At 32.4% G+C, this 17,396-nt stretch overlaps 1 protein-coding gene across 5 annotated transcripts in view; it reads right to left on the minus strand.

Moving 5' to 3' along the window:
- Positions 1-2,219: 2,219 nt before the first annotated feature.
- Positions 2,220-17,396, minus strand: part of LOC127851699 (uncharacterized) — a 33,781-nt gene continuing 18,604 nt past the window's right edge. Inside the window, exons 3-10 of one of the 5 annotated variants that reach the window (XM_052385561.1) lie at positions 14,360-14,450; positions 13,600-13,743; positions 10,147-10,270; positions 6,864-7,561; positions 5,739-6,010; positions 4,764-4,880; positions 3,613-4,235; positions 2,220-3,444 (exon numbers count right to left, since the gene is read on the minus strand). In XM_052385561.1, coding sequence (XP_052241521.1) covers positions 4,128-4,235; positions 4,764-4,880; positions 5,739-6,010; positions 6,864-7,561; positions 10,147-10,270; positions 13,600-13,743; positions 14,360-14,450 — 1,554 coding nt within the window. In that variant the 3' untranslated portion in view covers positions 2,220-3,444; positions 3,613-4,127. Of the gene's footprint in view, positions 4,236-4,763; positions 4,881-5,738; positions 6,011-6,863; positions 7,562-10,146; positions 10,271-13,599; positions 13,744-14,359; positions 14,451-16,491; positions 16,571-17,396 lie in introns of those variants that run through there. The other 4 variants (XM_052385554.1, XM_052385590.1, XM_052385582.1 and 1 more) reach the window with 4 other exon arrangements.

The raw sequence follows: 17,396 nt of genomic DNA on the forward strand, positions 1-17,396 counted from the left end.
TTAAATAATATTGGTTGGATAAGAGCATTTTGTGGGGTTTTGCCTGCATTGACGTATTAATTGGTCTTTTTACCAATTTTATATCACACTGATGTAATTCCCTTCAATTGTTTTCATACTATTCTTCATCTACCGTGCACTCCCTCTGGTCCATGGGAAACAACCGTTGTAGACTCCACCTCCACAATTACCTCCCTTAGTCCAACCTAGTGGTAATGCCCCTGCTGGTTTATTCCCCACCCACACCAGCCTACACTTCCAAATCTCTCCTTCTTTTAACCCTCCAGGGTGGCAACTTGTATTTTATATAAATAAATGCATATAGTACTGTTCATAATGTAAATAATATACTTTTATGTATAAATTTATCTGTTCTTTCTCATTTTTAACTGTAAATTTCATTGTTTTACTTATAATTTTTATGTGGCCCTATAAAGGTGACCGTTTGGCGACACGTAAGTCATTACCCTTATTCTGGGGGGTCGCCTCTTCTTCATAGCCCAATTCCCATGAGGTTCCATACAGACAGGGTCTTATGTTGGAGCATTACGGCTATATTCCCTGTCTGCAAGTGTTCAACATTGTGCCACATTTACGAATACATACCAATTACAATACAAAATATAATTTAAAACTAAATTACAACTACCAATTACAATTTTTTGTTATATTTCTATATAATTTCATGTTTACATACAAATCCCCCTTTTCTTATTAGAGCTATTAATCATGATCTTTTTTCCTATTAATTAATGTGTATTAATCTTTATATCTTTCCATTGCTAAGAGTTCTTTGTATAAAATATCACTCTAACAACAAATTCCCATCTATCCACGGATTTAATACATAGTGGCGATGTTAAACCACTTTGTGATCTGTAAAATCCTAAAATATTAATAATTTTTGCTTATTTCCAACATATTACACTTCCGTGTATTTCTTTTCTTTCATAGAAACATAAAATTAAAGTAATTCTATATTAATTTTAACATTTAAAACACAGATCACAAAGTCTAAAGACTCCAACAAACCCGTTGCAGTATATACTGAACAGTGGGTCTAGTAATGATGATGACACTCACTCAGTGACACATACAACAGTATGTTTTACTTATAAAAATTGGGCTATTCTCTCTCTTTCTCTTTCCTTTTAAAAACATCCAACAACAATATCATATTAATAACAATAATAATAAGAAGAATAACAATATAACATCAACATAGAAATTGATTACTATAAAACAATTCATGTATTTCATTAAAAATTCCAAGTTCTTTTGGATGTAATTATCCTTTTCTTCCATTTCATATATTTTCTGCATAGAAATTCTTATTGTTTACATTCTGTAAAGTGCAATGTCAAGGTCGTCCGCTGTGGGAAAATTTCTATTTTAAAACGGATTGACCTACTTGTAATTTATAATAAGAAATTACGGCCAATCAGCGCCATCGTTATATAAGCCTATTAACAAATACAAACGCCGCTTTTTAACAGCGTTAGGCTCAGACAATATGAAGTTTATATTGAGTATTGCGTTTAAATCGCATCTAATTTTATTATAAGTAAAGCTATTTTTAAACTACTAGATTTTATCAAAGCACCGCATCCACACTGCAAAGTATTTTGTATTATAAATGGTACAGCCCTTAAAATCGGGCTGTCCATATTATGGCCGTTTTCGGCTTTTTTACGCAGAGTTTTATGTTAAGCAGTGTGCTCGGGCAATGGTTTCTAACCGAAGTCCAGAGGGTCAACAACCCCATTAGTCAGTCAGACATATGTATCGAAATAAACTTGTTATAAACAAGGCACATGTATACAAATAGTCACTCGCCAACTTGACAAATGATCTTTTCGCATGACTATGATATAAAAATATCACTGAATTGAATACTTACTACCGATGTCTCCAATTTACACATCAAATCAAATGCGAATCAAAACATATCACAATAAAAACAGGAAATCACTAAATCGTCTGATATCAAATTGCATGTAACATGTTTTTATGAAATTGATGGCGAGCTATATATGTATACCAACGAGCAAGCATTTTCGAAATGCTAACAAACACAAATTTGTTATTAAGACAACATGTGACATTTCATGCAGAAACTTTTAAAACAAAACATGAAGCATGAAACGCAATATTTACTCAAGCTCGATAAAAGACATGTCAAATGATGATGTGAAGAGGGTAAATATAAAATAAAAGAATTGAACAAATAACGATTTTAATATGAAGTATTAATACAAATGAAAATATATCTCAATGTACATGCATTTCATCGCAAATAGATTTAATTTGAAACTCGCGCGCTGTGGGATTTTCCGATTTCTGAGCGCGCGCGGGAGGTACAAACATTGCCATTAATACAGTAATGACCAGTAAAGTCGATATCCGATTTGCTTCCCATTCAGTAGTGGATGGTAAGTATTTAAACGACAGTAGTGTTTCTTTTAGGAAATGTCAAAATTCAAGTCTTGTGTTGTTGTTACTGTTACTATTATTAATAATTACACATAACAAATCTAACACTGCTATATATGTATGTCAGACGTTTAATACAGGATTTAAGTCTAAATACACCGTTCAGATGTACAGCCGCCTATACGAATGGGTCCAGTAGCTAACATCCTTGTCAGGTGTATGGTAATGAAGGAACCTGTACAAACGGCTCGACATATGCACTTTTTCTTCAGAAAAACATTATTCATTTTCTTGTTTTTTCGGCATGCTTTAATTATAGATATAGCAAATAAAAGTAATATATGGTAAAGCTCGTTAGTGATGTGCCTTCTAATCTTAAGGTCTAAGAGTGCGTTTCACTAACATAGCGTATATTTACGCAACTTTAGGTTTACGCACAGAATTTACGCCGAACGTAAATTAATGCGTACGCCGTTTCACTAAAATGTGCGCAAAATGTACGCTGCGTGTAAGTGTTGTTTAGCCTGTCAGGTGCGCGCGGACGCGTAAGAAAGTAATCGTCTGCAACAGTATCTACTGTAAACAATGGACGTGAAAACGAAGACAAAGAAACCAAATTGGTCAAAAAACGAGTTTGAGACGCTCGTTTCCGAGTATGAAAACAAATTTGACGTGCTCGAGGGTGTTCTGTCCGTTTCCCTCACAGGTTCGGACAAACGAAAAGCCTGGGAAAGCGTTATGGACGCGTGAGTGGTTGAACATGCAACGCCCCAGATTAATCATATCAACACAAACATAAAAGAAACGAAACAAAATTCAGACAATTATTTAGATATACACTTTTTAGTAACTGGTGATCGAAAAATATTTGTGAAGCCCCTTTTTTGACATTAAACTGATACAAGGTACAATTTAAGCATGTAGTGTCATTGCTAAATTCAAGTTACAGTATTAAATCTGAAGAGAATATACGCTATGTTAGTGAAACGCACTCTAGCAGCATATTAATGCCTGCCATAAATGCAGTGTAGATGCGATAACATTTTATTAGTGTTTTTTTTAAAATGGGTGTGTAAGGTCTGATAAACACAAACACGTGTATTGTAACGTATCAAGGTCGGCAGATTGGTCAGTAACATGGTATTCTTTCTATTCATGGACCGGATTATTTTGATACACAATTGTAAGAGATAGACAATACTACATAGATTAAAACATACAAAACAAGTCACGTTTAACTAACAAACATTGGCTAATTTAAAACACAAGTCATGTTGCTCGTGCAAAGAACACACTAGCCTGGTCGTGTAATTTAACGACGAACAAAAATTCAACGACACAAACATAATATGAAAGATATGACTGACACAATGTGATATGTCATTTTGCTACAATATACTCTACTTTCAACTAATTTAATCCCTAAACGTTGCAACAAAAAACGTTTTTAAATATTTACATTCGCATGATTCTTGACGAAACTCCTTCATTTCTTTGACCGTAAACTCATGATGGTGTTACTCGCATTATGTCTTTACATAACGTTTGGACGTCATATTTTGGGGTCCAAAATAATATCAAATTAAAAGAAAACTTTGAGATAAATCAATTCAAATTGCACACCATGGGGTAAATATTACGCCCACGCAAAATAATATGGTGAGATAACCAAACAAACAAATAATCATATACTACTACTCCATGTTTTCCTGAATGTCAGCGGTCTTTTTAAGATTCATGTAGACCATGGTGAGGCCTTTTCGTAGGTCAAAAAAAGAAATTTCCAAACGGTTGTGTAGTAACTGAAATACATATAACACTATTTTAAATTACAAATTAAACTAGACTGAGCATGATATTGTTTAAAAAAAAGCTCGCTTTAAGTTGCTAAACTTTCAAAAAGAGAAAGGACTGTTATCATGTGAAATACATAATTTGCTTAACTAAATAATCTGCTTCAAAAGAGAACTCGAAAGTATACAAATGTGTGCAATGCTTGATACGAATTGCTGCTGAAGTATAACACACAAAATTTAACTGATTTGAAAAAACTTTCTGCTCATATGAATCAGCAAAATTCGCAAAACACTGGTTTCATACAGATGTAGTATCATGGATATTAACGCATTATTATTTACGTTTTCATATACAAAACTTGATAAGATAAACGTTAATTAGTTGTGAAGACATAGCAATCCCAATTGACTGTAACATATGTCACATCTAGGCATAAGTCATGTTTTGGCATTTAATATAACAATAAAATAATCTAACAAAACTATCAATATACAGAAATACATATTTATGGCGATGTAAAGAAACCGATGTACCTGTGTGTATGCATGACATATACTAAATTCCAAGGCTTTTCTGTAGTCATCGTAGCCTGTGTTATTTTCCAGTTCTTGTCTGTACTTCCGAAGGTTAGAAGTAGTCAACTGTTGCTCCTAAGATAAACAGTAGATTATTACAAAAACAAATACATTAACATAAACTGTGTACCGTATTTGAAAAACAAACATTAGAATCACTTTAATATAATAAAATATTTCATTTAAAGAGAACGCTAGATTTTGCCAATAAAACTTTGCTTTTTAAACAGACACGAGTAATTTTAAATTCAGTTTGAAACTTAACAATTAGTACATATGACAGATACCCCGTAATTGCTAGTTGCAAGCAGGAAAAGACGTTGATTATATGTAAAATGAATTTCAAAATCATATCGTTCGATTCTTCCCATGGATCGTATATGATTCCACACAGATTTACGTAGATAAATTGAGTCATTATCCACAGCTAAAGAACACACATATGCAACAAGCATTGTGACATAAACAAAATAATGTTATGCAACTTTTTTGTAAAGTTTCATTTTAATACACATAAAACTGTTGAACATTCCACGTATGCATGTGCAATAATTAGTGTCCTAAATTTGCCATACATATTAAAATAACGTGTAGTACTTTTACAAAGAATAAACGTTAAATCTTTAAAATTTCATAATTTTACGAACACAACTGAGAGACTTGTTCTTGACACAAAGTTCACATGTTCTACGATGTAAGTGTCCGAAATTAGCGTTATTTCAAGGGCACATAACTATGAAAAATATAGCGCTTAACACGAAGTTTATGTTTTGCACTAAAACATTATACTTTTATACTAAATTTGTGTTTGTATGCATTTACTGTAAGACTAGTTTTCGACACACAAAAACAAACAACCAACCACAAGGGTGATTCAAGTAACTCATCAACACCCCCAAAATAAATCGTGCTTGTTTAGTATTAATTTATTACCGTTATTTCACATTGCTGAAGAATTTTCTGGTGTACAACTAGTATGTCTGGAACATTTTTGAAGCACCGCCCAACTGGTATATCCACGTTTACGTTCTGTAGCCGACGGGCCACGCATCGCAACTGACGTTTAGAGGTCCAATATAACACCAAAAGCTCAACGGAGTCAATTTCTATCGTGGTGTTAGGCCCAGTTTGTATTTCTAAACTGATGATTTTGGCAAATTTAGAACGCGCATCGCTGCCCTCTGGATTAATATCATACACGTGTTCTGAAACCATGAAAAGCATGTCAAAAAGTAACAGAGATACATTTTTCAGTGAATGTAAGATATAATAACTAATATTTTTTAGAACAAACACCAAGACGTGTTTTTCTAATTTGCCTCGCTTTTAAACATGTACATGAATTAAAACATAAATCATGAGGATGGTTTGCAAAAGTACTAAGCAGCATTTAATATACGAAAAATGAACATATTGATATCAAAGTGATGTGATGTAAGATTTATCTCCTTAATTCAGTTAATGTGTTTAAAATAAAAGTACAAACCAACTGCTAAAACATTTTTGGAATAAAAATATTTTTTTTTATAGATTTTTTAAACAAATACGCATTCGATGTTGTTTAAATCTGCTTCTTCCTGAGGTGCAACAAGAGGGTCTAGAGTTAATTGTTCAATGGAATGAATACTGTTTACAAGAAAAAAGTTGTTATCTTATACTTGTTCGAATGCTAAAAGGGCAATGTTTAAACTCACGTGCGTATTTTGTATTTAATTCTGTCAATGAGGTTAGACTAGCAATAAACCGGCCTACACTCTGTGAATGAGGTTAGACTAGCAATAAACCGGCCTACACTCCCGATTCTTCGCATTAATCATTTGAAACCTTATCTCAGTTATTATACGTATGTAATGTTTTCTTTGTGTGCTGTATATATTTTAAAGGCGTGCCCACTGGCCTAAAAATAAGACTAGTAGGGGTTAACAATCATTCCTCTCCTACTAATTTCACTTTAGTTTCATTTTGCTTATATTTCACAATGTTTAAACAAAAGTATTCATGTCAAACCTCTAAATGTAAAACAAAACAAACATGTATAAAACAGGACAACACACTCACTTAAGAATTCTTGAGCAAGTATCAATTTAAGTTGTTTCAAGTCGTTGAAGTCTTTTGGAAGAACATATAATTTCCATGTTTCCATATCAAGCCACTGTAATGTGAATTCGAACTTCACTTCAAAATCGTAATTATAGGCTAAGATTGTGCCTTTCATATCAATGTTTGTTATATTTATAAACGGCTTCAAGTTTTCGTTCTTAGTGTGTTCGTTTAGGTACTCCCACAAATCGTTAATAGTAATAAAGTCGCCACGGATATGCTTGCTACATTTACATCCTTTATGTATACAGATGTCACCATTTGCTCTTGCAGTGAATGCCTGCATAACGTACATCAAAAAGGGACTACCCTTTGTTGTATCCAAATCGGCAGTCGTTGTTGGAGAAGTAGCATTGAACTGAATAAGCTTGAGAATTTTGTTCAAATTCAATTTGTCAGGAACACAACAGTCAAGAAATGCAATCACTTTCCCAAACTTTGGTTTCCCTTCGTTCCATTTATTGATTCTCTCGCTTACTTTATTCAAATCGTAATACACATTGGGACCCAGTTGAAATCCATAATCACCGTGGTGTCCAGAGTACACAAACAATAAAGTTCGAATATCCTTTTTGGAAAGATCATCAAATGCCCCATCCAGTTTATCAGCTGTAATGCCATGCATGTCTTCGGCAAGAATTATTACATTGTCGGGACTGAAAATAATCAATAGAAATAATATATATATGCAATGTAAAAACAAACCTTTTTCTGCAAGTGTAATATTGACAAGACTAAATATGTGCCGCATCATATATCACTACGTTCATTCTTAAAATTAGTATAGTGATGTCCTCACATGACCAGATTTTTTAAATTACCAGATAAATTATCAGAATATTGTTGTTTTCCGTTTCATGAAGAGTGAAGAAAAGAAGGTGGAATATGACAGATAATCGATAATAAGAAAGTAAACATCATTATTCCAAAATGTTTTAATGTCTTCAGGTGCATTTATGAGGTGTAAGTGAACTGAGATGTTTAAAATATATAAATATAATAAAAGAAGTCTACATAGTCATTTATGAACATTTAAACAGATGCATTTGTTCAACCGTTCGTATAATGTCGATTTTTCTATTGTAAAACAAAGAAATGCATGGTAAAATGTGAACAATATAGAAATTGATCCACAATACATAGATGTAAATTATGCATATAAGTTTTTGAGTAATCGTTGTTGGATATTCGCATATATGCAAACATTTTAAATTATATTTAAACATCAACATACGAATTTGTAACGTTATAATGTATACTATAAAAAATCTGGTAAGTTAACTTTTACTTGTTTTAGTGTTGATGTGTTACGCTCCTTATTCAATTTGTTCGAATACACATACGGCTAAGCATTATCGTTATACATTTTGTCCAATAGTTTGGCTTTGTATCACTGTAAATACCGCTTATATTTTGTCTTAATAAAAAGCAAAACTACCTGAATATTACATTGGATGATCATTAGGCTTATCATTTCATTTCCAAGAATAGATGACACGCTTTGCCGATTTAATCATAAAAATTTACAAAGAGAAAGTAGAGCGGCAGCAGCGACGCACATATCATATACAGTTGTGAACATTTTGTTTTGGGAACAGCATTAAATATAAACCAAGGGAAAGTCCTGTAGTACCAGGTTATTTTAAAGATGATATTGGACTGTAATTTCAGGATACACATTTTTTTAAAGGATTTTTTTCCAGAAATTCCTTGGGAATCAGTTAATGCTTTACGGTCGAAAAAGATGGTGCGCAATTGAGAGCAATAAGGCAACGAAAAGAATGTTATGTAACAACGACACATCACTTCGGGAAATAGGTTCGAAAATAATTCATGAAGGTAAGCCATGTTTTCGTTTATGACTGTGGAAAAAGGTTTTTCGTAAAACCATTTAAACACTCAAAACCTACTTGCAAAATATCAATGCAAATTAATTCGGAGTTAAATGTTTTATGAAGCTCGAAACCGTACACGTGTTCCCAAAGAAATTAATTGTAATTTACTATGAACTTCATTACATGGCAGACAGACGAAAGGAATACATTGTATTATGTACCATCCGCCATAAGAGCTACAAATACGTGACAATGCACGTTGCCGTCATTGACTTTCACGAAAACTGTTTCTGTAACATTTAAAAAAAAACAAGTGAAATTATATGTAAAAGCGAGTACGTGCGAATGAAATGTCATTATCTTATTTTTTAATCTTATATCGAAACAAAATTATGAATACGGAGTGTTATATGAAATATATAATATATAAATCAAATCTGTATTACTTAAATCAAATTTATAATGGCCGTGCCAATAACGATACGTTAACCAGTAATTGTTTCATAATCCGAAATTTATCTATGTATCGTATCATCAGCTCTGTTGTAACAATGGAGATTTCCCATTAGTGTACACGCTTTTGTATATGAATTAATGATCTACTGTGCAAGCAAAACTGCTTGTAATAATATAATATAACAAACAACGAAAGCCCACAAACTCTATCAGGAGACAATTGCTGGTTTTTACCACTACTTATTTCATTGATTGTCTGATACATTTATATGGACTATAATTAGAGTTCATTGATGTATCAACCACTCATAAGTTTTCAATAATAAAATAAGATCGTATAAACTCGCATCAAGGCATAAGTAGGAAATAGATCCAAACGTGCCAAAACTATATGGCATATACTTGTTAGTCCCAGTATATGACGAAACAGCATTCGAAGCAAGTTGGTTGCACGTGTGTGGATGCTTAGTTCTCATCAATATTAAACGGCACTTCAGGAAGAATGATAGAGCGGAATGTCGGTGATTATCTTATGCGTTCTAATTACTGCGGTCTACCGTGAATTTGACAACCGTGCGGTCAGATGGTGCGCGAATAACTGACAGTTTAGTGTTAGGATGTCACAGGATAATTGACCAATATGCATACGATTAAAACAAAACTCCATCCGGCTCTAAAGCGTTAGTCTTAAACTAAATTTTTGACAAAGGAAGATATTTCACATGATAATTAAATATCAGATAGTATTATGTAAAGAAAAGATCAATGCTCATAACTTGAATTTAAACGTTAAACGAGGATCGTTCTTTATGTGATGTTCATCGAAAATCGCATGGAGCGTGCCTTAAGTGAAGTACATGTGCGTCGTAGATGCATATGATATATATTAAACTATGCGTTATCGAATTAATTATAACTCATGATGCAAACAATTCTTACAAAACACCTACTTTATACACATTGCTGGTAGTACTTTTGAGGTTATAACTTCCTTAAACTTTTTGATGTCATTTTGTAAAACTTTGCCGGCTTTTCTATCATACCCAGCAACCAGAATGGCTCCCCAGTTGGCATCTACAATATACAAATCAACTCGTAATTGGTTTTTACAGGACTGATTCAATATTTTAAGTTGTGTCTTTCACCCTATAAGAAATAATTAAGTAGTCGTTTGAATGACAATTTGGCCGTCTTTGAATTTATTTAAATACCGGATGCGCAAAATCAAACCTTGTACATTATTTTGTCTCATATAAATGGTGGCATAGGAAGAGAGATTCGTAACCTTGACATAATGTATACTCATTATATAATGGAGGTTCAAACGAAAAAGTCATGTCTAAATGTCTTAGATCAAAGTCATAACAACAATTATATATAAATATATACAACTCTATCTGAAGCACTTTCCAAGAATTGCGATAGGTGTTGGTACTATACCTTTGTCACAAAATGTCAAAAATGACCCATTTCTGATTTGTCAAAGGCATAGCAGACATGACCAGGGCTATAGTCAAGGGCATTTAACTGCTAAGCCTAACTTGTTGATCAATTCGCGTGAAAATGTGTGTTGTACATATACACTTCATGTTTGTAACATATACCATGCGTTTTACGTTTAACTTCAATAGCTAGAGAACAGAAGACGTAGTTTGCTTAACAAACGTGTGTTATATTTCTGTAATAAAAAAGGCCCAGTTCAAGCGCACACTACTCAGGTACACGTTAACAACTTAAGTAAAAAGGTGTCTTGCACAACTATACTCCATGCCGATGTGATATTTTGAAATGCAATTTACTTTCTTGATACGTTTAGGGTACTTCGCTTCACAACCTTAACACTTTTTACGCATACCGACAAACACCGACCAACTTACAGTCCGACCAGGCAAGCAACCAACTAACCAACAAATCAACCATCCATTCAAATAACAAACCATTAATCAAACTACGGCGTGATTCATATGTAACAACTATAAAATATAATTTGACGGCATATAAAAAGCCAAGGTTACCGCCTAAGAATGATCAATGCAACGCGATGGAGATTTAAACCGGTTTTTAGGAGCCAAATCCTCAAACTTGGCCAAGATATATATATTATATGTTTATACAAATTAACATAATAGCATCAAATAAAAATAAATATAAATTAATACATTTTCATTGACAAATAAACAGCTTTAAACTCAGGCCGAGAAAATAGTACCTTTAGCAACGAAGATTCAAAACCAAAACAAGCATCAATGACGTATACATAATATTTGATTTAAAACGTTTTAGAGACAAAGCCCTATATACTTGAATATTAAGATTAACGTCTAGTCTTTTCTAGGAGCAACTGCAATAAGGGTCATACAATTCCGAATTGTGCCTCATGGTCGTAAATATTCTTTCCAAGCTATTAACAATATAATCTTCTTAACTATTGTACAGCAAACAAAAAAGTATTCATTTATATTTAATATTTGTTTTAATAACGATATTCGTTTTGAAAAGCACTTCTACAAGTCCAAATTATCATCGCAATTTAAATAAAATAGCAAGATTATATATAATTATATTAGAATACAATTTGATTACTGAAATATGCAAAATCTTTGCACGAAAAAAATCACGCAACAGATAAACCTGTTTTATAAGAATCCATAATCATAAAGAACAAATTCGAGATCATCGTACTGCATCTCAGGAAGAAGTAGCTATATAAATTGTTAATAAAAGCCCTATTATTTTGCTTGGTTATATGTATGAAACAATAACAATCTCAAAAATCATAAGCATGACGACACGAAGTTTCTTGCACAAAATCAATGTTCTTTTGTCCAATGACAAAACCGAAATACCTGAAAGCTGGACACTACATGCATTGTTTCATAGGTCCAATGTCAATAATACAGTTCCATGTCAAATATAGAAATCAAATCATAGCAAACAGTCTTGACGTTAACAAGCGCCCGGATGGCTTTCAGATAATTCGGCGGCAGGTAACAAGAATGGCATCAAAGTGTCAAAGACATAGTCGCGGTCGAAATTCAAGATCATATATATTGTGTAAGACATTATCCTGTTACACTTTCAGAAATGAGATATATTTTGTATTTACTTCAAATAATTTACGTGCAAATATTTGCAGTTAATTTAAATTTACAATTGTGGTTTTACTTCAACGCCAAGTTTGAGTTTCAGGCTTCATAAATCAGCTTAAAAATCGATTATTTCCTATATAACTTATTAGGTTAAATAGTTATTTATTTATTTATATTTTTTATATATATTTATATTTATGTTCAGGTCGAGGTATTATCTTTAATGCATAAACGTTTTTTTAAATTTGATAACTGTTGGGGAATGGAATGACTTCAGTTTATATCAAATTCTATTATATTTAAAGTTTTATTTTGTATGCGAACACAATTCAGAGACCTTTCAGAGTGAATGCGACACACGAACATCGGGACATGAACTGAAGTTCACACGTTAACCATAACCATAACTCCTTCCTACGTGGTAAATTAAGTTTAATATAAAAATATCTGAAAACACAACGTTTTCCCTGCACTTTAGGAAAAAGGTTTAGGTTCAGGAAGGACATCGTTTCTCATAAGATTGAATAAATACAAAATTATTGTTACTGATATTTTAATGAAATGCGTTAATTTCCTCTTTTTCATATTGTAATTCGGCTGGAAAGATTTGTTTTAATCTGTATTGTCAACCATAATATAGCCTTATGTTTACAAACTGAAATGCTTGAAACCCAATGCAAATAATATTCAAAGTCATTGTATTTTACCGAATGAAGCGCTCGGAAAAAATCACACAGTATACATCACATCTATAACAAGGTGTGCAGTAAAATATTATCATATGCATCGCCTGTTTATGTATCAAGTTAAATAACCAGAAGACATACATCCATCATATTTCAAACACAATAAAGCTACAAAAGCAGTTGCTTCAGCCAGAAAGTCCAAACTCAATGTATATGTCTCTTAATCTAAAAAATTAAATCTTCATGTATACTCAAATGAAAATGGTGCTGTAATGTTGCTATTGTTTTGTTGTTTTGTGTTTTTCAAAATATATATAAATGTTCATCATGATGCACACTGACAAATGTTTATTTTAATACTATATATATAAATATATATATATATATATATATATATATATATATATATATATATATATATATATATATATATATATATATATATATATATATATATATATATATATATATATTAACATTCATTTGATACACATATTGTGAATTGATTTGTTGGGTTAATTTCTGACAAAAATATGCAGTTGTGACAATTGAAACAAACATTTAAAAGATTTGACATTGTATAAATGTGTATTCTCCTGTGCAATGTGCATTCAACAAACAGTCTTACTTATAAAAGGCTGAATTGTTTCTCCGCAAGTATGACACTTGACTGGATTGATGTATGAATTCCTCATACAGGAGCAACAAATGCGGATCTGTTTCGTACAGGCTCGCTGTATTGGTGAATCGTCGTCATGCCCCTCGAATCTGACTGAAACAAAAGTAAAGAAACGGTGAATAATATTGCAAGAACATGAACATACATATTTTTGACTATGGTCTTGATGACCTTTATTTGGAAAAAAAACTGTCTGAATATTAATGTAAGCATGTTGAACAGCTACAGGTCATACGAAAATAAAATGTTTATTTCTCTTAAACTAGTTCGTCTGTAAAAGTACGTTTAATTATGTTAATATTCAAAGGGAATATAAAGATTGCATATACTGTCAATTTAGTATGAATGTACAAACCAATTTATTCCTGTGACACCAAACGTTATTGGATGTATTGAAGCTATATGATTCATATTACCACATAATAAATTAGTATTTGCCAAATTGAATGCATTCTTTTATATTTTCGTCGGCAAAATTTATACAATGATCGTCTGAAAATTAATGTATTTTAATTATTTACGAACCGTGTCATTGAACGTCAAATACAAATATATCAGTTATGGTCTGTTCATACATTTATATTTACTTAAATCGAAACAAACAAAAACAATTAAATGATAAAAAACATAATTGAGTGCTGTTTCCATGTAAAATAACACTTTTCATACCTATGTGTTTGGTATGAAAAATGTTAGACAAACAATATACCTTCCATTTTTTCATTGACTAAGCATATTTCGCACCGAATATCCTCTTCTATGGTTTCCCATTTCGGAACTGACTGATTTCTGCAGATACCCTAAAGAAACAAGAGATGTTTTTGTCAGAAACACAATGCCCCCTATTGCGCCGCTTTGAAGCCATAAATTTGACCTTTAACCTTGAAGGATTACCTTGACCTTCAAAATTTGCAGCTCCATGAGATACATATGCATGCCAAATATCAAGTTGCTATCTTCAATATTGCAAAAGTTATGAAGAAGGTTAAAGTTTTTAAAGTTTTGGTTAAAGTTTTTGAATTTGTTTTTTTGACCTTTGACCTTGAAGGATGACCTTGCCCTTGACCTTTCACCACTCAAAATGTGCAGCTCCATGAGATACACATGCATGCCAAATATCAAGTTGCTATCTTGAATATTGCAAAAGTTATGACCAAGGTTAAAGTTTTGGTTAAAGTTTTGGGACACACACACACATACAATGACAGACGGGCCAAAGACAATATACTCCGTTCTTTCGATCCGTGGGCATAAAAATATAAAGAAGTGAAACTCCAGCTGCAGCAGCAGTATTGCATTCTTATTATTAACAATTGTGGGGTCCTTTATTTTAGAAAACTTACCAATTGCCAAAACAGTACGGCACAATACGAAACAACATACATACATAGTAGAATAAAACTGGGGTCCGCCATGGAACGGTCAATGCAAAGCACTGGGGGTTTAAACCGGTTTTAGAGCGCTCAACCTCACACTTGGCCCAGCAATATTAATGATTTCCAAAAATAATAAATATAACAATATTGCTACTAGCCTCTGAAGGCCGAAAATATAACAACATTGAAGATGTGTACGGGGATACAAGTTAAAAGCAATCGCATGACCTCGCTGAAACTCTTCGGAAGAGCTTCATCTAATATAATTCAACAAGTTTGCACAATTATTTAAAAAAAATGTTTATAACATGACTATAATTAGAAAATAAAATAAGTTTTTAAAATGTGCTACAAAATCGACAAGCATTAAAATGGGTATGATGGCATTATCACTAAAACATTTTGTATTAACATCAATATTCATGTTGATTCATTAATGGTTAACATAATTAAAGTAGGGAATTAAAAACAAAAAATGTTTATTTTCTGTTATCAATAACAATTCCTTTATTTGTGTTTGAATTGCTTATTTTAATTATCTTTGTTTTGTCTATTCAAACGAGACCCGAATACTAAAAGTGTACATAAACACGTGGTGGTTTACTGAGATAACATTGAAAGCGAACGTTAAGCCATGTACATTTTTGACACAAAAATGAAATTATGATAAGTGTAAATCAATACAATGTCGTATTTGCACACTGTGAAAACGTAATTAATTTTCGTGTATTTCGGTATTGACCGATCGACGAACTTATGTCTGTCACGAATTATTACGTATGTTAAAGCGAGATTATACGTTTTTTATATGTGTTGAATTGTAATATATTGATAATATATGTTACAATATCACAAAATCGGCAAGACAAATTATACATTGAAGATGAATTTCATAAAATGCAGCAAAGACAAATGAGCACCCCGAGCCGATTGTGACGAAGATATTTTGAGCACATTTTCCTACAATAACCGAAGCATTCGTCTTTTTATTAGTTGGTGTTCGTGTGTCGTTTGAATATATATCGTTGCAGAAATTTAAAATGAACGTTAAACTAAGTTTAGATTCACATCGTACATTCATGATATACATGCTGGCGAATTCGACTGTAAACATTTTTTCGATTTCAGAATTAAACATCTGGCTTATTTCGCGTTTTTCGACACATGTTCTTCTTAACTTTTATTATAATTTATATTGAAATATATGTATAATAAGTTTCTTACACATTTTATATAAATTCATAAATATTTGACAAAATCGTATAATCTCGCTTTAAAAAAATGGGCATTATAAACATTCATATTCTACGTAATTCATGCATACATCAGCTATTTCACAGAAGGGAGTACGTGGTACTGTTTACTTAAATAACACTTGACATTTCATGTAAAACGCATATTCAGTAAAGCTTTATCGAAAGCGTTTGCTTCATTACGTTCAAAAAGTAAGAGCGCTAATTGACAGCAACTTTATTACCCAGTGTGTTCAGTGTGTATGTCAGGGATGTTGCAGGTTATACAGCCATCACGCAGCAGATCGAAGACTATAAATTCAATTTAAAGATCATAATTTGTGATAAACACCTGATTGAAACTGTTCCTGTGCTTTTACAATAAAAGGAATACATACAAACGTATGGATTGTTATTTGGTTGTTTGTGTTTAACTGCATTTACTTGTTTTAAGTTTTTATGTATTGAAAGTTGATAAATTCATTGGCACGTTATTGTTTGAAATACTTTTTACTTGCTGGATATATTTAAATGCAAAAGTTAACCATACAAAAGGCCTTGGTATAAAATGTGAACTACACACGGTGCGCATACATCGCGTCCGGTGATATACGCATGTTCAGTTAGAAAACCCCCGTCCTGATTGGACGTTCATAGCATCAATTATTTAAATAGTAGACATGCCAAAATTCATTTATTACTTAAAAAACGCGCATGTCTGTGTATTGAAATTCGTCAGAACTTTTATCTTACATATTTCCCAGGATTTGCTACTAAAACAGTTGTGATTATACGGGATGATCGCGTGATAGGAAAAGTCGTAAGTATGAGGATGATCGCGTGATAGGAAAAGTCGTAAGTATGATAGATAGATACATAGTGATAGATACAGCCGGGTTTATACGGATGTATTGGGGAATCGAATGAATCGAGACTATACATATCTATAAGAGAAAAGGTTTTTGGGCATGATATAAGAAGGGCCAGTCAAAAGAACCGCATAACAATGAACCAGTGTATTGGTATGTGATTAACAGGCAACACCTCCTGGAAGTGACTCCCTGTGACACCCACTCCCAACCGCTTTAGCGGACACGCATTACAAATAAAAAACACATGCACATTCTTATTTATTTCC

This window comes from Dreissena polymorpha, chromosome 1, assembly GCF_020536995.1.
Source record: "Dreissena polymorpha isolate Duluth1 chromosome 1, UMN_Dpol_1.0, whole genome shotgun sequence".
NCBI lineage: Eukaryota > Metazoa > Mollusca > Bivalvia > Myida > Dreissenidae > Dreissena > Dreissena polymorpha.